The sequence below is a fragment of the Hibiscus syriacus genome, unplaced genomic scaffold, assembly GCF_006381635.1.
Source record: "Hibiscus syriacus cultivar Baekdansim isolate YM2019G1 unplaced genomic scaffold, ASM638163v2 tig00111022_pilon, whole genome shotgun sequence".
Lineage (NCBI taxonomy): Eukaryota > Viridiplantae > Streptophyta > Magnoliopsida > Malvales > Malvaceae > Hibiscus > Hibiscus syriacus.
This window is the reverse complement of record NW_024062956.1, coordinates 3684043-3709447: the sequence shown is the minus strand read 5'-3', so window position 1 is coordinate 3709447 and position 25405 is coordinate 3684043. Positions and strand designations below refer to the sequence as shown.

The window sequence follows — 25405 nt, the reverse complement described above, 5'->3', positions numbered from 1 at the left end:
GCAACTGATGAGATTTTTAGGATAAACTATAAATAAAATCGGGTCAAGTTCGGAAGCGGTTGGATTCGGATCCCGTGACCAGCCCAATTTCTGACCCTACAATGCATGTAACGACGTAATGCTCCCGCTGTACGGGGTTGAAGGAGTCAAAGTCTACTCTTCCCTTGGTGGCTGCTGCCTTTTTCTTTTCTCCTCTGCCCAGTCCAGACCAACATAAAATGGCTAATAATACAAAACACGGCAGTACAGAGAAGAAAATGAAATTCTCTTGCTTGGTTTTCTTCTACCTCTCAGCACTCTTCTTTACTGCTTCATCTTCCACAATCTCCTTGGGCTCCTCCATCTCCCCTTCATCCACGACTCAGCGGTCGTGGCTCTCTTCCAATTCCACTTTCTCCCTTTCCTTCATTCCGTCGCCTTCCTCCAACTCTTTCCTCGCTGCCATCACCTATGAAGGTGGAGTTCCTACTATCTGGACAGCTGGAGGCGGCGCCACCGTTGACGCTGCTGGATCCCTCAGTTTACTCTCCAACGGTTCCCTTCGTCTTACCAATGGATCTGGCGCTGTTGTCTGGGATTCCGGCACGGCCGGCCGAGGTGTTTCCTCCGCTTCCTTGGAAGTCTCGGGGGAACTCCGGCTACTGGGCAATGGCACTTCTGTGGTTTGGTCTTCTTTTGATCATCCAACGGATACGATGGTTCCAGGGCAGAATTTCACTGATCGCGGAGTTCTAAGATCTGGGCTTTATTCCTTTTCTCTCCAGAGGTCAGGGAATTTAACTTTGACATGGAATAATAGTATTGTTTATTGGACTCAAGGATTGAATTCTTCTTTTGATGCTAATTTAACTTCACCCAGTTTAGGGTTGCAACCTATTGGTATTTTGAATCTCTTTGATCCTGGTTTGAGTAATGGGGTAATCATGGCTTACAGTAGCGATTATGCTGAAGGAAGTGATATTTTGAGGTTTTTAAAGTTGGATTCTGACGGCAATCTAAGGATTTACAGTTCTTCTAGAGGTAGTCGGACTACAACTGCGAGATGGTCCGCTGTTTCGGATCAGTGTGAGGTTTTTGGTTACTGTGGGAATATGGGAATTTGTAGTTATAATGATACAAATCCAATTTGTGGGTGTCCATCCGAGAATTTCGAGCCGGTTGATGTGAATGATTGGAGGCAAGGGTGTAAGAGGAGAAGGGAGATTGAGGATTGTCCAGGTAGCGCTGCTATGTTGCAACTGGATCATGCTGAATTCTTGACTTATCAGCCTGAGTTGTCTTCTCAGGTTTTCTTTGTTGGGATATCAGCTTGTAGATTGAATTGTCTTGTGAGCCCGTCTTGTATTGCTTCCACTTCTTTGTCGGACGGAACCGGGCTTTGTTACTTGAAAACTACCGAGTTTGTGAGCGGGTATCAAAGTGCAGCACTCCCTAGTACTTCTTATGTTAAGGTTTGTGCACCAGTATCACCAAACCCTTCTCCCTTTGCAGATAATGCTGGGAATAGAAAAGGTTGGAGATTGCATGCGTGGATTGTTGTTGTTGTGATTGTGGCTACTGCGTTGGTTTTGATTGCATTGGAAGCCAGTTTGTGGTGGTGGTGTTGCAGAAACAGTCCCAAATTTGGGGGTCTATCAGCTCAATATGCTCTTCTCGAGTATGCATCTGGTGCTCCTGTTCAATTCTCGTACAGGGAGCTTCAGCGCTCAACCAAGGGGTTTAAGGACAAGCTTGGAGCGGGAGGGTTTGGGGCTGTATACAAAGGAGTTCTTGCTAACAGGACGATTGTGGCAGTGAAGCAACTGGAAGGCATTGAGCAGGGTGAAAAACAGTTTAGAATGGAGGTTGCTACCATCAGTAGCACCCACCATTTGAACTTAGTGAGATTGATTGGTTTTTGCTCTGAGGGCCGTCACAGGCTTTTAGTTTATGAGTTCATGAAAAATGGGTCTCTAGATAGCTTCCTCTTTGCAACAGAAGAGCACTCAGGAAAGATGTTGAGCTGGGAATATCGTTTTAACGTTGCTCTTGGAACTGCAAGGGGAATCACATACCTTCATGAGGAGTGTCGTGACTGCATTGTTCATTGTGATATAAAGCCCGAAAACATTCTCTTGGATGAAAATTACAACGCCAAAGTGTCGGATTTTGGACTTGCCAAACTTATAAATCCCAAAGACCATAGATACCGAACATTGACAAGTGTTAGGGGTACAAGGGGCTATTTGGCTCCTGAATGGCTTGCTAACCTTCCGATAACTTCTAAATCTGATGTTTATAGCTATGGGATGGTTTTGTTGGAGATAGTGAGTGGAAGAAGGAATTTTGATGTTTCAGCGGACACAAATAGGAAAAAGTTTTCTATATGGGCTTATGAAGAATTTGAGAAGGGTAATGTAGAGGGAATTGTTGATGAAAAGCTAGTTAATCAAGATGTAGACATGGAGCAAATAACTAGGGCAATTCAGGTTAGTTTCTGGTGCATCCAGGAACAGCCTTCTCAGCGGCCAATGATGGGAAAAGTAGTTCAGATGCTGGAAGGAATCACGGATATTGAGAGACCACCAGCGCCAAAGGCTGCCACTGAAGGTTCTGTTGGTGGAACCAGCATAAACGTGAGCAGTAATATCAGTGCTTTCTCAACTTTTGTTGTTTCTGCCCCAGCTCCCTCTTCATCTTCCTCATTGCAAACAGCTGGGGTTTCTCCTCTGGCTTCAGCTTCAGGAAGGAATTTTGAGAAGCAGTCATTATCCCTGCTACAGTCAGACATGAAATGAAACTCTTTCAGTTTGTAAACCTGCATCAGATAACTTTGGCTGGCGATCTCTGATCCAGATTTAACACGAACTTTGAGGTAAACCTGTTGTGTATAAAATACTATAGGTGATATTCATGCCATATATCTTGTAAAAATAAGTTTACATTTTAATCATAGCAAAAACTTTACCGATGATAGGACCAGCCACTACAAAAGGTTTACCTGTCATGAACATACTGGCCATGTTCCCTTGCATCTTTGATGCATGTTAGATTGCCAGTGACTTCCTGGTTTGAGGTTTTTACAATTTAGATGCATGTTAATAAAGTTGTTTCCTGTTCTGATATGTGTTGCTTTGCTTTGAGGTATTTGCTAATTTGGTTCTGGTTAGGAGATCTAGTTCTCTGCTGGATTATGGATTCTTTTTGAGGACATGTACTGATATGGCCGTATTCTGCCCTGAATTATTAATAAAATAAACTTATTTCGAACAAAAAGAAAAAAGAGGTTCCTCTGCATCTCAAATTCATTTTTGTTCACCTTAGATTCATATAAAGAAATCAGGCATGAGGCTAACTTTGTCCACAGTTGTATGAATGCAAACACAGCTATTCTTTTGCTTGCGAGTTCACTGATCAACATTACACCTGCAAATGATTTCAACATTCATGCTGCTTTGGGTGATTTATCAGATAAATTTTGATAAGAGTATCTGCTAGGAATCAAACCCAGGTCCTGGGAATAAGCTTCTCAACTTAATCAGGTTGCCTGCAACAATTGCTTGATATCATACACTTGCAACTGCAAAGCAGATAAAATTAGTTAGTTCCAGGAAGCACGTATTGTGATAGGAGTCACTAGATTGGTGAGTTTGAGCATATGAAAATCCCAAAGCAATCCTTACAGACCATGAGATGGCTTTTTTGCATTGTATATAACTCGATCGATTGTGAAGTGGGAAGGGGAAAATTTGTTAGAAAACAAAAATAGACCCCTCAAATTTTCTAGTTTATGTTTGGTCCACAGACTTAGTTTTACCTTTATATATCACTTAACAACCACTAGCTTCCAGCTGAATTTAATTAATCGTTGGACATACATTATATTAATACGAACAAATCTTCATTAAGTGTTGCACATCGAAATGGTTCTGGAAAATTCAAGCGATGATGCCATGCATCAAGATTCTCGTCCACTTATTTTTATTTTTAAATAAGCAGAGTAAGAAATAGGAAAACCAGAAACAATTCGGTATCTATTAAGACAAATGGAGGTTGCAGAGTATGTAAAACAAGTCTGAATTACCAACTATGGTACACTTTCATTTGGCACTTTCAAAAAAGAAAAACAATATATTCAAGATTTTTAGGCTAGATACCGATACAATTTCCTATCATTATTGTCCCTTTCCAAGAAATCCCGCTCAATAAGAGACTCAATCCGTTTTTTAATCTCAGTTGGGTTGGCCAAGAATCGCAACTGCAACTGCTTTGTAACCTCAGCTATTATATTGTTGTGATCCAGCACCCTCCTTGCTTTCATGATCCTAACTATTGCAGCTTCAATCTGTGGCTTCCTGTCCTCCTCCACTCTTTGTCGTGTCTCCTGCTTTTCAGGTTCTGTTTCCTTCTGTGCAACCACAGTTCCTATCTTCACTTTGTAGAATTTGCTTGCGAACTTATCATTGACAAAAATGCATCTTCCTCGCCAATGTCTTTACTCATAGGTTCTTTCCTAAGAACATTCTTTCCCTTCACGCATGCCATTGATTGCAAACACCTTTTTAAGTCTGAAGCAGGAATCCCAGTGGCTTGTTCAATCTCCCTGTAGCTAAGCATATCAGCATTGTTAAAGAGCATCAGCACACACATTTGGTAAGTTGAAACATTCAACTCGTGCCTCTGACCCTTCCCGAAAGTTGTTTTTATATCTGCTGTCCCCATGTTAGTTTGCCAAGACAACCTCCGTCCAGTATGAGTACCAAGATAATATGACCGAAACTTGTCACAGAGTGCTGAGATTTCAGCAGGTAGGTTGCAAGTAATACTGGGCTGAGTAGGCCAAGATCCTGTTGTTAGAACCTGAACAACTAAGGTAGGGCCCTCCATTAGCTCAGGATGGCTTATGTAAAACCCTTGCATTGTATCCTGGGAGGTCTTCATGTCAGTAAACATGCCTTCTAATTTCGAAGTGAATTGATACCCACATTCAGTCTTAAGCTTGACAATTAGGCTTCTTTCTGCATCATCAGATACAGTTTTGCCAGACAGAAGCCGCTTAGCTAAGTGCTGTTTGTAGTATTTTTCAAATACATCCTTCTCCTGCAGATAGCGAAACAGCATCATAACTTTGTCAAGAATTATCTCCACATCCTCCTCACTGACTCCTTTCAAACCTATACGAAGCTTGTCATCCACAAACAAGGAAATGAATTCAGAAGAACGGTTATTCAAGTTAAATACTCGAAAGAAGAGTTCAGAGCATTCTGGAACGTCTTGTCATTGCAAAATGCTTGGTTAATGATATTATCATATTTGTCTTTTTCATCCAAGAGCCGCTGGACAAATTCCACAGGATCTTTTAACTTCTCTGCATCAGTAACCAGCTGTTTACCTATTTCTCTGAGGTGAGAAGTCATCACATCTCGTGTAATTGAGAGACCATTAGGAACTCTTCTAAATAAATTGTACATTCTCTCCAAGTCTTCATACTTGTCATCAAGAAACATATTTACCAAGCCATAGTTCTCCATGTGGATTAGTCTCATCATGTGGTTAGCAATCATCTCCTTCTCCACCACATTAGTAATATTGACTTCACTCTTGACATCCAAAAAATGGGTAACCCTCTCAATTTCTTCATTCAGACGTATCTCAGCTTTCTTCAGATAATCTCCAGTGTCACAGCACTCAATAAACTTCTGAGATTCACGCCTATAAAACTCAGCGGAGACCTCAAGAAATGGCTTCTCAAAGTCCTCCTGGTAAACAGAGGAACCTATATCCATAAGCATCTTGATTATATTCCTCATGAGCCCCCGGTCTATAACCTCACCAGTTCGCTCTCTGTGTATTAGTTCAAGAAGCATGCTCAAAAGCCTTGACTGTATTTTGCTGGAATGTATAACATTATCCCTCCACAAGTTAAGTCCCAGCTCGTGAACAGGTGTTTTATGGGTATTTGGAATGTAAGTCCTGTCCATGTACATCAATATGTCTCGAATCATTTGCAGTGCCTTGTTGTGGTCATTCCATTTCCTGTTCAGCTCTTCAAGAAACAAACCACCCTGAGCAGCCTCTATAGATTTTGATATTTCTTTGAGGTGAGCAGTCATAGTTGTAACCAGCCCAGAGTACAGCTTCTCACCAAATTTGTGCAAGACCATGTTGTAAGCATTCCTGAAAACATGTCAAAAAAACAATAACATAAAAAAAGGACCTAAACTCTAATTTGCTCATTTGAAATTCACTTAGGAGAGATGGCAATGAGAGAGATCTATTGCAAGCACACAAAATAATTTCTAAGATTTTAGAATAGATCCCGATAAAAACTTTTATGAATCTATTCAAAGCGATAAGAACCATACAGGTAAACACTGTAAGCTTTTCATAACTCACACAGAAACGCCGAATACAACCTGATATTTACTGTCAATCAGACCAATATAAATACAGTCAACCTTAACTGTCAAACAAGTAATATGTGTACGAAAACATTAACAGTGCTACAATCATCCACGGAAGAGGAATTCAATTGTTATCCGCATGTAGGATAGTAAATCACTCTAAGAACAATTCAATTAAAATCTATCCAAGCTGATTACCTCCATAGACATGTTCAAAAAAGTATGTTCAGCAACTTCTTAACCTAAATATATAATGTCGAAAATCCACATACAACAGTGTTTAGCACATAATAAAGTCTTTGTAGTTCCAAATTATCTACACACAAAACCCTAAACAAACTTGCATCCGCAACTTCTCTATAAATTTCAAAAAATACTATTTAATAATTTAAACACGATATCATTGCCGGAAAATCTATAGATTTGTGAATCTAATTCAAAGAGACAATCATGTAGTAAAGTCTCGTAACTTAATTATAAAAAATGAAAAAAACCTGTAAAGCTCTTCAAAACTGAGGCCACTAGCATTATGATTGTAAATCTCATGGATTGCATGTTCGAGAATGCTCCATATCTTCTCTGCGTATTTCGGATCCACCACCACCCTGTGCTTGAACGCTTCTATATGAAAGTTCCTTTTCTTTTGATTACTCATTTCTTTCCAACGTACCTTCCTTTTCTAGTTTCCTTAAAAACGAAACCCTAATCGAACGGAAAACCGCCCGAAGACTTACCAGATTTACAAAAGAAAACGCAGCACCGATCAAAATTAAAATGAACAATAAAATTGTCCGATTATAAACTTTATATTAGATGGATTAGGGTTTGAAAAATGGAAATATTGAAAAAGAGGGGTTTGAATAGCTGAAATGAGAAATTAAAGTAGACGAGACACTATAGGTTGAGGCTACAAAATAACCCATCAATTATTTAAAAAAATCAATTAAATCCAATTATTAATTTTAAAAAGTGTAATAAAAGTATGTTAGGACAATGTTTTCAGAATTCTCAAAAAAAAAAAGGAAAATGTTTTTAGAAAGTTTAACAAGACTTTTGAGATTTAAACGTTTAATATTACAGTTAATTTTTTTAAAATAAATGATTATATATCAATTTAATTTATAATAAATAATATATAAATTTAATTATTAAATATTAAATATTAAAGAGTTTTTTTAATCATTATTGTCACGTGATACAAACTAATTATGGTACTACTGAAAATGATATTAAATTTAAAATTTTCATATTATATTTTAATAAATTAAAATTATTGTGATATTAAATTAATTCGATTACAATGAATATTATTTTGTATACAACTCCTCATATTTATAAAAAAATATTATAAATATGAAATTGAACGACTTTTTTACAAATTATAAAAGAAATAAAGAGAAACAACATTGAAAAAAAATTAAATACCATATTGTAAGCTAATTGGAATGGATGACTCTTATCGTATTTGATCATAATTGATTAAATAATTTTAAACTTTAGAAACTCAAAGCAATTACTATTAAAATAAATAAATAATACAAATAATCACTAATATTTGAGTAAAATATTTTTTTACTGATATTTTAAAAATAATAACTTGAATTTTTATACTCTAACTATCACTTTTATTTTGTTTTGGTCCCTTAACTCTTTTTTATCAAAATCATATCTTACGTTACGTTTTGATTTCATTTTGGTCATACACTGCTAAAAAATATCAGAATTATTGACGTGACATTTTTATATTTTTTCAGTGATGACATGCCGTTATCTTATAATGTAACATCAACATTACCATTAGTTTTTAACAGTGGGTGACCAAAATGAAACTAAAACTAAACGTTAGATATGATTTCGGAAAAAGAAAGTTAGGAAACCAAAACAGAATAAAGATGATAATTATGCTACTAAATGTGTAGTTTACTCTATTTTATTTTGAAAAAAATTATGTAATAATTAGAAGTTATTTTAAATAAAATGGAGTTAAAGTTGTATTCAATTTTCCAATTAAATTTTTAGATCAAATTTAAAACAAATAAAAACATAATTTTTGACAATATATAAATCATTAGTTTTATTAAAAATAAAAAAAATATTAAAATTATGATGAAAGATTACAATCAACACCGTAAACTAAAATATATAATAAAAATATTTTTCTATAATTATTAATATAAGAAATTAATTACTTAATATCACACAAGAATCAATAAAAAATGTTAAAAATTTAACTAAATAAGCTTGAATAAAAAATAAGTATGAACAAATTTCACTATATCAATAAATAAATTATAAAAAATAAATTAAACTATTAAAAATTATAAATAAACTGTTAATTAGAATTGAGCAACATAATTAAATTCAAAGTAGGGTGAAGAAAAATAATTCCAGCGCCGTTAACATCCCTGATCTAGACTCTACTTCACGGCAACTGTCTAGCCAGAACAGAGGACACGAAAGAAAGAACCAAAAGTTTGGTAAACGATCCGGCACCGTTTTCAACTTATAATTATCCCCCCTCTTCCCTCTTAACTATTTTCCACTTTTTCTCCAATTTCCTCCAAATTTCCTCTCAGTCCAAACAAAACACTCTATTTTCTCATCTCTGCATTCACATTTTATTTTCTTTTTAAGATTTTTTTGTCTCGTCAAAGAATTTTGAAGGTGATTTCACATAATTTTTCCCATTTAATCGTTTCTTCTTTAACTTGATGAATTTTCACGTTATCTCATAAGTTCAACTTACATTCTTTGTAATTAATTTCTTTCACTTTCCTGATTTTTATATTTACTTTAATTTATGAAATTTTAATTGAGAAGTGGAATAAATTTAAGTTAGATTAATCAGATTGGATCTGTCAATTTTGATTCTTCAGATTTGGTATATATATTTTATAGAATTACTTTTTTAGTGTGAAATTTTGTAGGGATTTGAGTTCGCGTGGATTCGAAGTTCTTTTTTGAGCATCAATGGAGCGTGCTGAACTAACTACTGAACAGGTTGATAATCTGATCATCACAATTGTTTTATTTGTTACGATTTTGTGATATTAAAGTTTCAATTTTTTATGTGATTCGAAAGCTTTAAGATCATATGAGCATTGCTATTTTTTTTCCTTTTCCTTTTGGAAGCAATTATTGAAGTGCTATTGGATACAAAATCAAATATAAATTTGAAGAATTCAACGGTAAATTAGTAGAGCATTTTTCCTGCAAGAATCAGGCACTAGAATATCGTTTGTCACGGTAGATTTGGCTGCTTTCCATGGATGGTTTTCATTTTTAGTTATTGAATGTGACGACCAGTCCTTAGTACTTGTTTTTGTGTTTTAGGTTTTGAAACCATGAAAAACTTGGATCTTTTCAGAATATAGGTCAGGGTTTCTCCTAATGAACTGCTTTGATGGACTACAGAGGTTTTAGGATTCTTTAAAATGCTTCAAGTTGTTTTTTTGTTCAACTCATCATGGGCAGTGAAGCACATTTTTATTTGTTTTTTTAAACAAAGCAAATTATATTTGGCTTTTTTATTATAATTTCCCCAATCCTATTTGTTAAACATTTTATCCGGCGGTATGTTTTTCTTGTGGTTGCCAGTTTCAACGAACCTAAATAATTCTGTTCTTTAAACTGTTCTCGAAGATTTATGGTGATTCCTTGTTGATAAATGTATTTTTTTCCTTTAAAGGTTCTGAAGAGGGATATCCCATGGGAAACATACATGACGACTAAGCTGATTTCAGGAACAGGCCTTCAGCTGTTAAGGCGTTATGATAATAGAGGTGAAAGTGTCAGGGCACAGTTGTTGGATGATGTAATGTTTTATAGCTCTTCTTAACTTATGAGCTGGATATTATTTTGTGGACATGTTCTTTTGCTCCCTCCGATTAATTCACTAGTTCTATTAGCTTCTCTTCCATCATAAACTGAATAAGGTTTTTTGAAAGGACAATCTTGTACAGTCTTCCCAATAGTATTGATTGGTGAAATTAACTGTGACAGGATGGTCCAGCCTATGTTCAAGTGTTTGTTAGCATATTACGTGATATCCTAAAAGAAGAAACAGTGGAATATGTTCTAGCTTTAATTGATGAAATGCTTACAGGTATTTGAACTTTGAAGAAAGGTGGTTGTTTGACAATTGCATTCAGCACAAATGAATTTACTTGCTGATATTTTATATTGCAGCCTATCCGAAACAAGCCAGATTATTTCATGACAAGTCTCTTGCTAGTGAAGATACTTATGAACCTTTCCTAAGTTAAGTTTTTACCCAAAATTGCTTTCATAGTTAATTTGTGCCCTTTTTTTGTGTGTCTGCGTGGATAAGTAAGGTAGCTAATACTCTTTAATCTTTCAATTATGTCCACTGGCATCCTAAAATAGTGTATTGTGTCTGCTTGACAACTGCTTTACAATTAGAATCACCTTTCGGAATGTTATATCTATGCATATTGGCTTCACTTGTCCTTTATAGCATTTATTTTGACTAAATTGAGTTTATTCCTTTCCCTGAATCTGATTATAACTCAAGATGCTGCCATATGTTGTTAGTGATGGCTATGATCTTTTAGAATTTTTTTAAAACTAAAAGTAGGTTTTGCACCCTTAAAGTTACATCAGTTTGGTACCGTAAAATAATGTATAGTATCTGCTTGATAACCGTCTAACAGCTATGATCACCTTTTTGAATATTAAATTATACATATTTGCTTCACTTCTTTATTTTTTACTCTAAAATGAGTTGATTCCTCAGCCCTGAATCTGCTTATAATTCAGGAAGCTTCCTTATATTGTTAGTGATGGCTATGCTTTTATAGGACTTCATCTTTCTTTTGTTTTTATTTTTGTTCTTTTTATTGAAAAGTACATGTTGGACCCTTAAAGTTACAACAGTTATCTCTTCTCTAGAACTTTCTTCTTTGAAGTCTGAGTTATTTTGGTAAAGTTTATCTGCATCTGTATAATGAGCATGTGCAAGTATCAGGAGTCTTGATATCTTGCTCACAACAGACTATTATGTGATTGTTCATTGTAAATTGTCTCTCTGTTTGTCAAAGAATACTGGGATGTTTTTTTTAGTATATTTGTTATCATGTATGAAAATATACATTTATGCAACTGGTGGTGATCTTAGCTCAAATGTTCTAGCTATCAATGGTTAGCAGACTTGGTACTTATGAGGAGCTTCTGCCACATTTACTGCTAGCTGCAAGAGTTCTGTAGATGCAAGTATGGTGTAGTTTTAAGAGGGGAAAACATCAACAATTGGAGGGAAAAAAAAGGCTGAACGAACGAGTTTAGAAAGATGGAGCTCTAGAAAACTTAGGGTTATAAAAAACCTCTAGTTTTAATATTAATTTGAAGGGAATAATAGGAATAATGGTGTTGGCTGTAAAGCCTACAACTTATTTATATGGGCTTGTTTTCTTGCGAGCAAAGTTTTTATTATAACCCTAGATTTAAACCCTAAAGATACCTAATAACCCCAAAAGTATTTAATAGCCCTAGCTTTAGCTGTCTATCACTTGTCTAATAATTAATAAATATTATTAAATAAAGCTGAAATAATAAAATATTATAAAATAGATAACGCTCTTGCGTCATTCTCCCCTGCTAGGAAAACTTGACTCCAATGGCAAAATTTTTGCTACTTCACTCATAATCTGTAACATACACAGTAACATCTATGTTGGTGCTACATTTAAGAGTCCCAAGAAGCTGATCACTTTAACCGTGACACCTATGAGGAAAACAAGAACAGCTTCAAAGCAGCTAATATGTTTACCTGTAGCCTCCACCATATCAAAATCAGTTGGTGAACCTAACCATGATTCAAGTAACTCGTAGATGCAATGTGCTTCTTATGTTCAGAATCAATGTCAATATCTTCAAAACGTCCAGCCAACTTATTTTTCTTCAAACCCACCTTCCTTTTTGTCAATTGCCTTTTTAATGAATTACTTACACTAGCAATTGACTGACCATTTAAATTTGGGTTTCTAAATATTCTAGAACAACCTGTCTCTTCAGATCCCACTGGAACCTTCAAGTTTTCTTGTTTTTCTCTTTAATTCAGCCATGAATTCTCTCTTGACAGAATCTGTTTCAGTTGTCAAAACTGAATCAGTTCTTTTTACTCCAGAATTTTCGTTCAATGTTTTGTGCTTTGATATATCAAGAAGATTTCCTACTCTCCTTCTAAGGATGCGGCTGTCCTGCTATGAACAACCAACTGGATACACATCATTTTCTTTGCTTCCTTAATTCATTACGGATTGGTTCTAACATATCATAATCTTTCTTGTCCACATGCACATTGCCATGAAAATCAGCAACTTCACCATGAATTCCAGTGTGTCAAACTGGTTGTACGCATCTTTCAGAATCTCCATCTGGGCTCCTACTTGTTCCTGTTGCAGCCAAGCGTAAACTGCACGTGATTATTCTTCAGTCTCACATTGTAGTAAAGCCAATTCTGTTTCTTGATACTGATATCCTCCGCCCCAAGGTCTAACACATCCAACCATTGCTTAAAAGTAAATCTCTCTTTAAACTCTAGGAACTAAAGAGGCTCGGATTACCAAAACTGATGTAGTTTAAGGGGGGAAACAGCAACAATCAAAAGAAATAAGGCTGAACAAATGAGTTTGGAAAGAAAGTGGAACTTTAGAAAGCTTAGGATTATAAAAAACCTCTAGTTTTACTATTAATTCAAAGAAAATAATAGGAATAATTGTGTTGGCTGTAAAGCCCAATTGCTTAATTATTTAGGCTTGCTTTCTTCCACGCAAAGTTTTAATCATAATCCGAGATTTAAATCCTTAAGATACTTAATAACCCTAAAAATACTTAATATCCCCAGCCTTAGCCGTCTATCATATGTCTAATAATTAATAATTATTATAAAAAAATAAAGCTTAAATAATAAATTATCATAAAATAGATGCAGCTCCTGCATCAAAATAGTTTTTTAGTGTAGAGGTCACTAAGCATGGTTTATTATATATGGCTATCAGTGTCATATATTCTGTTTTATTCTTTGACTCATTGGCTTTATTACCTTTAATAATTGAATAAAGTTGTTTGTTGGTTAAATTTGAAATGTTCATCCATGTACACTTGGTTCCTTATCTATTTTGTACTAAATTATCCAAACTAAAACTACCTATCCAAAATTTGGTCTACTTTCAGATTTTTGTGGAAAGGAAACTGGTTCATACAAGAAAAGAGCTGCAAGATACTTGCCTTGATAGTAAGGTACAAAATATGTGATCCATCTAAGTAGTAAAATAGAGGTTTAAAGAACCTTAACCAAATGGCATAGTATATTGCATGCTTTATTTAATGATTCTTTAAATTCTTTTCTCTATTAATTTATAGTGCAAGGCCAAGAACCCAGGATGGCGTTGTTGCAAATGGAGAAGCCTCAAAGATAAGGGGCCCTACCATTAATGATGTACTGAAGGAATTGGTAGACTGGCTTTGCACACAGGTTAGTTTACTGCTTTGCATGCATTGTTCATTTCTCACGGCTGGACGTCCGCCTTGGTAGATGTTGCTTTGATTCTCCCTATGATTTTACATGCCTTCGGAAGTTCTTATTGTACATTTTCTAGTCTTTGATGGTCTCCTTCTTACACTTGATCCTGTTGCAAAATGATTTCTTTTGAAGTAGATTATTTCTATTTGTCGACTTAAATGACAGTTCTTGATGCCCAATGTCTTTGCAGCTGAAGAAGCCTTCCCATCCTAGGTATGATATTCCTACTGCTATTAACTGCCTTGCAGCATTACTGAAGGAGCCTGTTGTCAAGTCTTCCTTTGTTCGAGCAGATGGGGTGAAGTTACTGATTCCTTTAATTACTCCAGCATCGACCCAGCAGTCTAACCAGGTATTCTTGTTTTTCAGTCTTTAAGGTGGTTAAATTTGAAAAAGGATTAACATTTCTTTATAAGCCATTTGAGTGACATAATTCTGAAATTGACAACTAATCTTTGTAGCAGCTTTTCTATGAAACATGTCTCTGTGTATGGCTTTTATCTTACTATGAACCAGCAATTGAGTATTTAGCGACATCTAGGGCTCTACCAAGATTGGTTGATGTTGTTAAGAGTTCCACAAAGGAGAAGGTGAGATGTTCTAATGTGCCCGTTATCCAAGTTCTGCCTTGTAGTGTTTATGTTGCTTTAATAAAATGTACGCATAACCATGCATCCTTTACTGTGCTATATGAGCAGGATTCTGTTATTTTCCAAGCTTTCCTTTGCCTTTTAACATTTTTCTGCAATTCTGTGTTAGCATTGAATGTTTACTATTACCATGGATGTATTGCATGCCTTGTGTTAGTTTAACCATTTGATACGTGTGTATGATTTGCAATGATGGCCAGGTTGTCAGGGTTGTTGTATTGACCTTTAGGAACTTGTTATCCAAAGGCACGTTCGGTGCTCAGATGGTTGACCTTGGACTACCACAGATTGTTCAGAGTTTGAAAGCACAAGCATGGAGTGATGAGGTGAGAAAATGGAACATTTAATTCTTATCTGGCTATATAATGCTCATGTGAAATCTTATTTTTCCTTCAACTTAATTGTTAGATTCTATGCAGCAAGGCTAAGTTTTATGTACTCTCTTTATATACCGACTTTTGCTTATGGATTTGATTTGGATATTTCATAGGATCTTTTGGAGGCTCTCAATCACCTTGAAGATGGGCTGAAGGATAACATTAAGAAATTGAGTTCCTTCGATAAATATAAGCAAGAAGTTCTCCTTGGTCATCTTGATTGGTCACCCATGCATAAAGATCCATTGTTTTGGCGTGATAATATTTCATGCTTTGAAGAGAATGATTTCCAGGTTTTTTTTTTCTCATGGCTTTCAACTTCTCGTGCTATTTCGTTGCTTATGGGTAGTAACTTTATGATGAGGGATTCGGATATAAAAAAAAATTGTCCTTTGGTCTGGCCAAAAGTTTCCGACAACATAAATCTTTAACTTTTAATCTGAGAAACTTCAACCTCTTATTGCCATGCACTCCCATGCATGGGTAAGAATTTTGGTTTTTTGGTACGTCTGTTAGACTTACTCTTAGAGGAAAGTACAGCATGGTAAATTAGTGAAGTTGATTTGTCAGTATGGAATTTCCTGGTCATTGCTTACGTATTAGCAACTATCATTTCATATCCGAGTATAGACCTTTATATTTTTTTACAAAAAAATGTGTTTTACGAAAAAGAATGCATATTGTCTGATAATGCTTTAAAATTAAGTCTCTGGTGTGATGCTCAGTTTTGTCAAGGGAGCAAGGTGAACTCTCGATCCTTATATGGTGCATGGCACTAAAAATAGCATGTTCCCAAGTGATATAAAGCATAATACATGCGTATGCATGTGTGTCTATGCGTATCTGCGTGTATATAAAAAATAAGCATAAGATATATAATCATGGTAATATTACTCGAATATTAGTTCAGTTTTCTTCATTGTTGGCCAATATGTACGTTTTCCTTATGGTCCTACTAGTCTGACGTTGAATGCTGAAACATTAGAGAGTTGATATTAACCCCTTTCTTACTTAGTAAAGCTATAGTTAATAAAAAATTTAAAATAAATGAAATCAGGAATTTTTTTAGCTCCTTCTGCCTTACAAAAACGCACGTATAGACACATAATGTATGTTCCTTGATCTAATGTGTCTTGCCCGAAAGGGTATTCATTTTCTTTCTGCACCTTGATCAAAATTGTCTAGCTCGAAAGTGTTTTTTGTTTGTCTTACTCTGTGGCGCAGAACCTAGCGTGCCTTACGAACACTGGTGTAGTTGTGGTGCCTTTGACAAGTGTGTTTATCCTCATAACAATTTGTTCACATCTATGTTTTGATAATTTTTTAGTTATTTTGTTGCTTATGAAGAATGTGCGGGAATATCAGGATGAGTTAAACGAAGCATAACTTAATAGATTGTGAATATCCAAGTAGAAAACTGTGGTAATTAGTTATGATGTTCTTTCTCAGGTTCTAAGGTTCCTCATTACAATTATGGACTCGTCTAACGATCCGAGAGCTCTGGCTGTTGCTTGCTTTGATCTCTCGCAGTTTATTCAGCACCACCCTGCTGGCCGGGTGATAGTGAACGATCTCAAGGCGAAGGAACGGGTGATGAAGTTGATGACCTATGACAGTGCTGAGGTTACCAAGAACGCCTTACTCTGCATCCAGAGGCTTTTCCTAGGTGCCAAATATGCTAGCTTTTTGCAGGCGTAGTTCATCGTAATCGTTCTCGGTCATGTCCCATCGAATGGTAAGTAAATTATGTTTGGTAGGAGTTTTATTTTTTGAACGAGCTCAGTCGGGATGGCTGTGTTTTTTCCTGTTGGATACTTGATTGCCAACATTTCAAGGAATAATTGTTTTGATTTTATCGTCAAAGAGGTTCAAAATTATTGTTCTTAAGTTTTTGAGTTGTGCAGAATAAAATGTATTCATTTCCTTCCCTCTAACTCTTTGTTTTTCGTATTTTTCTTCTGTACTCTTTTTGGTTACTGGTCGGGAATGAAATGTTACGAGTTTAGCCCCTTCAAATTTTAAAATGTCTTAAGCTAATGCTAAATATTTAATTTGATAATTTTAAAAATTATACAATAAACTAATGATATATTATAGCTTAGACCTTAAAAATTTATAGAAATTTCTTTTCTGGCGTCTTTGGAAAAAAAATTTATGGCTGAGCCCATATTAGTATTCACTAGTTTCGCAACAAATACTGAATGTATACATGAATATGTTGAGGTATATGAATGTGATAAAATTTCAATGTATTACAAAGATAGTATTTTTATATGGCTTAATATGAGAATAAGTGTTTAAATTATATCTTTTTTTCCTATTTAGGTGTCTAAACTATTTTTCGAACGATCTAGATGTCTAATGTAACAATTCGATTTTCAAAATAATATTTAATTGAAATTGGAGGGTTTAATTGTGAAAATTTGGTGAAAATTTGGGACTGAATTGAAAGATTTTAAAACTTGGAGCTTGTTTTTAAGTTAAAGAAAATTCAGGGACCAAGCCCTGAATTTAACCTTGAAGTGTCGGCAACAATTGTTATATGCGTGATTTCTGTTTTGAAAAACAGAAATCAATTTCACAAATCCTTCCTCACGCACACAACTTTCAAACTCGATTCCGACGCCGTCCGAATTCCGATCGTTGTTTTGAAACCATCGTTGTGTTCATCATCGAGCGAGGAACAAACCCTTCAAATTAATTGAAGCGAAACGCGGCCAAACGTCGGGAATTTCCAGTCAAAGTAGCGACGGTTTTGTTAGCTCTATCGCCGAGAAAATCTTAAATTCACCGCTGATCGTTGCTCCGTTTACGACACCTCCCGCACCATCGTGTTCCTTGTGCTGTTCCGAGTTCACCGGTGTCAACCTTGTCCGCCGTAGACGGCGGCGCGTGAGGAGGTGGTACAGTCAAAGATTCGACCGATTTGAAATCGAGCTCTCCGCCGTTCAAAAATTTGAACCGATCGTTGTAAGTATCTCGAAATCGCTCAAAATAATTTTTAGAAATTTTTCCGAGATTTTTAGGGCCCCGGAGGACGCCTCACGCGCCACACGCGCCGCCGCAGGGCGAGTGGCTGTTGGAAACCGGTTTAACCGGTTTTCAACCGGTTCTGATCGGTTTGACCGGTTTCGACCGGTTCGAAACCGGTCTGAACCGGTTTGACAGGTCTGACCCGACCGACCGACCCGACCGTTGACCCGACCCGACCGTTGATCCGACTCGACCCGATCGTTGACCGTTGACTTTCTTTGACCAAAACTTAAAATGGCTTTGACCGAGCATTAAACGACCGTTAATCTTTTCCGAGTATACCTATCCTGATAGTTTTCGATGTGCCAAATCCGTTTCCGCTGTCCGTTTCATCAAATTCGAACCTGAAGAACTCCAAATCGACGGTCAAAGTAGTTGACTTTGACTTTGACCAAGAATCTGAATTTTTGAAAAGTCATACTTTATGTTTTTCGACGTCCTGATTCCGATTCCGCAATTCGTTTGGCAAAATTCAGACTCGAAATACCCCAAATTGATAGTCAAACCCGAAAAATGCTTATATACTTAAGAAGTCTAGTTTTTAACAATTAAATAGGATTTGAGACTGATAGATTATTATTGTTTGAAGGTACAAGAGACTCTCCGGATCGTTCGACAACTCGACCCAGCTCTTCTAGATCAGTTAAACCACGTGTGCCATTATTCACGTGTTCAAAAACTGTAGCAGAGCGTGGTGAAACCAACAATCAGTAGATTTACTATTTGAACCTATTGTCGAGGTGTGTTCCCTACTTATTACTGAACTGTTTTATTGGTTTTAATATGTGGTACACCGAATTCATTGGTTATTGTTTTATGGATGCACCAATTTAATGTGACAATTTATGGAATATGGCTGCTATCTAATTTTTGTTTTGAAATGGTATATGATTACCATGTTTTTGGATTTATGGAATTTATGTCACGGTGCAATTGAATTTTGGAATTGAATTTCGATGGAATAGCTCTGATCAAGCTAAATGGGCCTAATGTGACTCTTGAGGGCCCCAAGATGTTTCATTAGGTCGGCTTTCCTTTGCTGTGTGCTTTGGGTAAGCTATATGGACTTATTGACTTAGGCTTAAGGATACAAGCTTCAGAGCCTATCCTTAAGTCGGCTTTCTTTTTGCTATGTGCATAAAGTAAGCTATATGGAAAATAATTTTGGAAACTACTGATGGTGTACCAGAAAAGGGTTTAAACTATGATTTTCAAAAGTTAAACTCTTTTACGAATTTGTGAGATTATTGGACTATGATTTGTACCTATTGACATTTTATGAAAATGTTGGGACACACTGAGCCTAGCTCACCTTTTGAAAATGTTTTCCCCCTTTCAGATACTGTTGGTTAGATACCTCGGTTCGAGCACTTGGAGGATCAACATATCTCTTGAAGTAAATCATATTGTAATGTTTTTATCTTGCAAGTTGACTTTATTTTGGTGACATGGACCTTATTTTAAATATCGGATTTTATAATGATGACTCTTTTGCTAGTACTGCTCGGTTTATTGTGATTTTGAATTTGAAGACATGTTTTAAATTAAATTATTATTTATTGGTACTATATTTATGAGTTGGATTTTGATAGTATAATTTGTTTATAATTTCATGTTATTTATAATGTGATTTTATATTGATAGAATAACGATTTCAGAAAATGCCTTTAATAATCATAATGTGATCCACTAGACTTAGTCGAAACGCATAGGCCGAGTCTAGGGGGTGACATTTATTGGTATAAGAGCTTTTGGTTTTTAACCCTCGGACTGTGTATGAGTCCACATTGAAAATACGGTTTTGAAATATTTTACAAAACGAGTTACTAAGGCCATGTCACAAAGTTATTAAGATTTTAACTATGTTTGAGACTCCAAGTGCTTATCTAACCCTAAGTTTTATCTTCTGTAGTAAACTTGAGATCCATCAAAATGAGTGCTAGACGTGGTCATCGAACTAGCCATGGACGAGGTCGAGTGGCTAGATTCGCAGATCCGATTGATGAGATACGGGTAGATCCTCCACCTCCGATAGGTGATCATGCTCCTACGACCCCAACGGATCTGCCTCCTGTCGTTGGTATTGGCATGACTACACTGATAATAGGAGCGACCGATATTGAGTCAGAGTCTATCGGAGTTGCTTTGGATGAGAATTTTGGTAGACAATTTCTACAGTTAATACAGGGAGCAGTCAGAGCTACTGGTGTTGTATCTGAGGTTCATATTTCGCAGACTTTGATTGCCAATATAGTTAGAACTTTTGGGGGACAGATAGGTGGAGCTCCTACTGAAGCTGAGGATTGGCTCCAAGATACAGAGAGACGCATGGATCAGTTGGGTTTGGACTCAACTAAGAGATATCAGGGTGCTGTGGCGATGTTAGATGGCAATGCCTACACTTGGTGGGAGTCAGTGACCAGTAGTATTCCTACCGATCGTTTGACCTGGAATTTCTTTAAGGATCGCTTTCGGAGCCGTTTTCTGGGAGAGCGCTACTTAGCTCAGAGACGACAACAGTTTCAAGACCTGGTTCAGGGAGACATGACTGTTTCTGAATATGAGATCGAGTTCCTGAAGTTGCTGAAGTATGGATTCAGTATGGTACCTACGGAGAGAGATCGATGTCGTAAATTTTCCCTTGGACTCAGATACGAGCTGCGTAGGCAAGTTGTAACCCATCAGGATGAGATATTTGATGTGCTGGTGGGCAGAGCCAAAGATGCGGAAGAGGTGGAGGTTTTAGCTTCTGGTAGAGAGCGTGTTGATCAAGATCGATCTAAGAAATTTTCAGGCCCGATGGAGTCATCAGCACAGTCCGGGAAGAGGACTCGTACTTCAACCCCTCAGAGAAGCAATACACGTTTCAGGCCTGCAGCATCCTCACCTTTAGCTGTCAGTCGAGGCGGTTCCTCGTCGTATTATAATGGGCCCCTTTGTGAGTATTGTGGTAAACAACACTCAGGAGAGTGTCGTAAGAATATGAGTCTTTGCTATCTGTGTGGATCTAGTGGTCATTATCGGAGGGATTGTCCTCAGTTAGTTTCGTTTGAGCAGATCACTACCTAAACTCCTGTGCGTTCGCAGACTACAGTACAGACCCCAATTAGAGATCGTAGTCAAGGAAAGACTCGAGGATCAGCGTCCAGGACAGACAGTAGAGCCTGACCTCAGCAAAATAGAGGGCCAACAGCTTCTGAGGCTAGACAGCCAGCTTTAGTTTATGCAACTAGACGTCGTGATGACAGAGATGAGCCTGAGGTTATTGCAGGTACATTTACTATTTATTCTACCCCATACTTTGCATTATTGGACAATGGCTCCACTCACTCCTATGTATCGAGCTCAGTATCTCGAAACCTTCAGATTCCGATCGAGAACACTTAAAATACTGTTACAGTTACAAGTCCTGTAGGACAAGCGGTATTAGTGAATAAAGTATTCCGGCGTTGTCCTCTCGAGGTTCAGGGAGAAATTTTTCTCCCTGATCTTATGAAACTTCCTTTAGGGGAGTTCGATCTAATTCTTGGAATGGATTGGTTGAATAAACACAAGGTAAAGCTGGGTTGCGAATACAAGCGGGCTACTCTAAAGACTTCAGATGGTCGGACTGTTGTGTTATTTGGTGAACGGCGTGGTTATCTCTCCAATATAGTTTCAGCGATGGAAATTGATCATATGATCCGGAAGGGATATGAGACCTTTATTGCTTGTATTTTGAACACCAAAGGTGCATTGTCCACGATCGAGGAGATTCGTACAGTTAGCGAGTTTCCTGATGTTTTTCCGGAGGAGTTGCCTGGGTTACCTCCTGATAGAGAGGTAGAGTTCGAGATTAAGACTTATTTGGGATCTTCACCTATTTCTATGGCACCTTATCGTATGACTCCAAAGGAACTTAAGGAGTTGAAAGTCCAATTGCAAGAATTATTCGATCGAGGATTTATCCGACATAGTACTTCACCATGGGGAGCTCCAGTTCTATTCGTGAAAAAGAAGGATGGGTCGCTAAGATTATGTATTGACTATCGGAAATTGAACAAGATGACGGTCAAGAATAAATACCCATTACCCAGGATTGATGACTTATTTGATCAATTGCGAGGAGCTACTGTATTCTCTAAGATTGATCTTCGTTCGGGGTATTATCAATTGAAAGTTAAAGGATCTGATGTTGCAAAAACGACCATTCGCACTAGATATGGTCATTATGAATTTTTAGTATGCCTTTTGGTTTGACGAACGCTCCTGCAGCTTTCATGGATTTGATGAATCGGGTGTTCCGACCATATTTGGATCAATTTGTGGTGGTCTTCATTGACGATATTCTGATCTATTCTCGTATTGAGGCAGAGCATGACGAGCATTTGAAGATCGTTCTGCGGACTTTGAGAGAGCATCGTCTATATGCCAAACTAAGCAAGTGTGAGTTTTGGCTTCAAGAAGTGTCATTTCTGGGGCATATTATTTCTGCGCGAGGTGTTCAGGTTGATCCCAGCAAGATAGAGGCTATTATGAATTGGAAACGACCTAAGAACGTATCTAAAATATGCAGTTTCTTGGGCTTGGCTGGTTATTATCGACGTTTTGTTGAGGGCTTCTCGATCATTGCTTCTCCTTTGACAAAGTTGTTAAGGAAGAATGTGTTGTTTGACTGGGGCGAGGCACAACAGGAGAGCTTTGAGAAATTAAAGGCGGTTTTGACTCAAGCACCGGTGTTGATTCAACCAGAGTCCGGGAAGGATTTTACAGTGTATAGTGATGCTTCACATTCAGGACTTGGTTGTGTTTTAATGCAGGAAAGTAAGGTGGTGGCTTATGCATCCCGTCAACTACGGCCGCATGAGAGTAACTATCCTACTCACGATTTAGAGTTGGCAACAGTAATTTTTGCCTTGAAGATTTGGAGACACTATCTTTATGGAGAGAAGTGTTACATTTTCACAGATCATAAGAGCTTAAAGTATCTTCTGACCCAGAAGGAACTTAATTTGAGACAGCGTCGCTGGTTAGAGCTTCTAAAGGATTATGATTGCGTGATTGATTACCACCCTGGTAAAGCTAACATTGTAGCAGATACTTTGAGTCGAAAGACGGTATCGGAGTTGAGGTCTTTAATGGCCAAGATGAATTTATATGATGATGGCACTTTGTTAGCAGAATTGCAAGTTAAGCCGACCTTGGTTAATGAGATCAAAGCTAAGCAGCCCCTTGATAGCTCCTTGCTTTCCATCTTTGAGCAAGTAGAGCAGGGGACAAACTCAGATTACGCAATTGATCAGGATGAAGTTTTATGCTTTAAAGGTAGATATTGTGTGCCTGATGATGCTGAGTTGAGGCAGACTATCCTTACTGAGGCTCATAGTAGTCCATATGCTATGCACCCCGGAGGAGATAAGATGTACCGGAATTTGAGAGAGAGGTATTATTGGATTGGTATGAAGAAAGACATATCTGAATTTGTGGCTAGGTGTTTGATTTGTCAGCAAGTTAATGCAGAACATCAACATCCATCAGGTTTGTTACAGCCTATCAAGATTCCTGAATGGAAATTGGAGCGTATTACTATGGATTTTGTTACTGGCTTGCCTATGACTCCTTCGAAAAAAGATTCAGTTTGGGTGATTGTTGACAGACTTACAAAGTCAGCTCACTTCATTCCTGTGCGAGTAAATTATACTTTGGATAAGCTGGCAAGATTGTATATTTCAGAGATTGTCAGATTGCATGGTGTTCCATTGTCTATTATTTCTGATCGAGATCCGAGATTTACTTCGAGATTTTGGAAGGCATTACATACGGCTTTGGGAACAAGATTGGATTATAGTACATCCTTTCATCCACAAACTGATGGTCAATCTGAGAGAGTAATTCAGATTCTGGAGGATATGTTGCGGGGTTGCGTAATCGATTTTCATGGTAGTTGGGAGAACTTTTTACCGTTGGCTGAATTTGCTTACAATAACAGTTATCAGACCAGCATTCGTATGGCACCCTATGAAGCGCTCTATGGGCGTAAATGTCGCACTCCGATCTATTGGACTGAGTTGCGTGATAGGAAAACGTTGGGACCTGAGTTAGTGCAAGAGACGGAGGACACAATCAGATTAATCCGTGACCGTCTGAAAGAGGCATTTGATAGGCAGAAATCTTATGCAGATCAAAGAAGGAAGGATATACAGTTTGAAGTGGGAGATCAGGTCTTTTTGAAAGTTTCACCCTGGAAGAAAGTATTGAGATTCTGGCGTAAGGGTAAATTGAGTCCAAGATTTATTGGACCATTTCGTATCTTGAAGAGGGTAGGACCTGTTGCATATCAGCTTGAGTTGCCTTCTGAGCTAAGTCGTATTCATGATGTATTTCATGTATCAATGTTGAGGAGATACCGTCCAGATCCAGGTCACATTATTCAGGTTGAAGAAGTAGAGCTGAGACCTGATTTGTCATATGAAGAGGAGCCCATTCAGATCTTAGAGAGAGATGAACGAGTTCTTCGGAATAGGCGAATTCCAATGGTTAAAATTCAGTGGAGTAATCGAGGCCCCTCAGAAGCTACTTGGGAGACATTGGAGTCAATCGAGGCTCAGTTTCCTCAACTATTCTCATAAGGTAAATTTCGAGGACGAAATTTCTTGTAGAGGGGGAGAATTGTAACAACCTGATTTTCAAAATAATATTTAATTGAAATTAGAGGGTTTAATTGTGAAAATTTGGCGAAAATTTGGGACTGAATTGAAAGATTTTAAAACTTGGATCTTATTTTTAAGTTAAAGAAAATTCAGGGACCAAGCCCTGAATTTAACCTTGGAGTGTCGGCATGCAATTATTATATGCGTGATTTCTGTTTTGAAAAACAGAAATCAATTTCACAAATCCTTCCTCACGTACACAACTTCCAAACTCGATTCCGACGCCGTCCGAATTCCGATCGTTGTTTTGAAACCATCGTTGTGTTCATCATCGAGCGAGGAACAAACCCTTCAAATTAATTGAAGCGAAACGCGGCCAAACGTCGGGAATTTCCAGTCAAAGTAGCGACGGTTTTGTTAGCTCTATCGCCGAGAAAATCTTAAATTCACCGCTGATCGTTGCTCCGTTTACGACACCTCCCGCACCATCGTGTTCATTGTGCCGTTCCGAGTTCACCGGTGTCAACCTTGTCCGTCGTAGACGGCGGCGCGTGAGGAGGTGGTGCAGTCAAAGATTCGGCCGATTTGAAATCGAGCTCTCCGCCGTTCAAAAATTTGAACCGATCATTGTAAGTATCTCGAAATCGCTCAAAATAATTTTTAGAAATTTTTCCGAGATTTTTAGGGCCCCGGAGGACGCCTCACGCGCCACACGCGCCGTCGCAGGGCGAGTGGCTGCTGGAAACCGGTTTAACCGGTTTTCAACCGGTTCTGATCGGTTTGACCGGTT

The 25405-nt window shown here is 37.4% G+C and overlaps 1 protein-coding gene and 1 pseudogene across 4 annotated transcripts; one reads left to right on the top strand and one right to left on the bottom strand.

The window, feature by feature from the left end:
- Window positions 1-116: 116 nt before the first annotated feature.
- Window positions 117-19829, top strand: LOC120150341 (V-type proton ATPase subunit H-like). Of its 4 annotated transcripts, XM_039163039.1 has the most exons (13): window positions 8923-9047; window positions 9311-9383; window positions 10072-10197; window positions 10386-10488; window positions 10572-10644; window positions 13578-13643; window positions 13767-13878; window positions 14117-14278; window positions 14391-14516; window positions 14777-14902; window positions 15067-15246; window positions 16403-16675; window positions 19818-19829. In XM_039163039.1, the coding sequence occupies exons 2-12, from the start codon at window positions 9354-9356 to the stop codon at window positions 16649-16651; spliced, it is 1353 nt and encodes a 450-aa protein (XP_039018970.1). In that variant the 5' UTR covers window positions 8923-9047; window positions 9311-9353; the 3' UTR covers window positions 16652-16675; window positions 19818-19829. The 4 variants fall into 4 exon arrangements, 2 of the variants coding, with proteins under 2 accessions (XP_039018970.1, XP_039018969.1); XM_039163038.1 differs by lacking the exon at window positions 19818-19829 and having other exon boundaries at window positions 8924-9047; window positions 16403-16826; XR_005518518.1 differs by lacking the exons at window positions 8923-9047; window positions 9311-9383; window positions 10072-10197; ... (7 more) ...; window positions 16403-16675; window positions 19818-19829 and adding exons at window positions 251-367; window positions 457-2854 and having other exon boundaries at window positions 13578-13590.
- On the bottom strand, window positions 4062-7264 carry LOC120150342 (annotated as a pseudogene).
- Window positions 19830-25405: the final 5576 nt, after the last annotated feature.

Excerpts from the sequence above, each read along its gene's own strand:
- LOC120150341 (XM_039163039.1), top strand. The coding sequence starts at position 9,354 with ATGGAGCGTGCTGAACTAACTACTGAACAG. Across the intron at positions 14,279-14,390 it reads CGACCCAGCAGTCTAACCAG|CTTTTCTATGAAACATGTCT; the intron begins GTATTCTTGTTT and ends TCTTTGTAGCAG. Across the intron at positions 14,517-14,776 it reads AGAGTTCCACAAAGGAGAAG|GTTGTCAGGGTTGTTGTATT; the intron begins GTGAGATGTTCT and ends AATGATGGCCAG.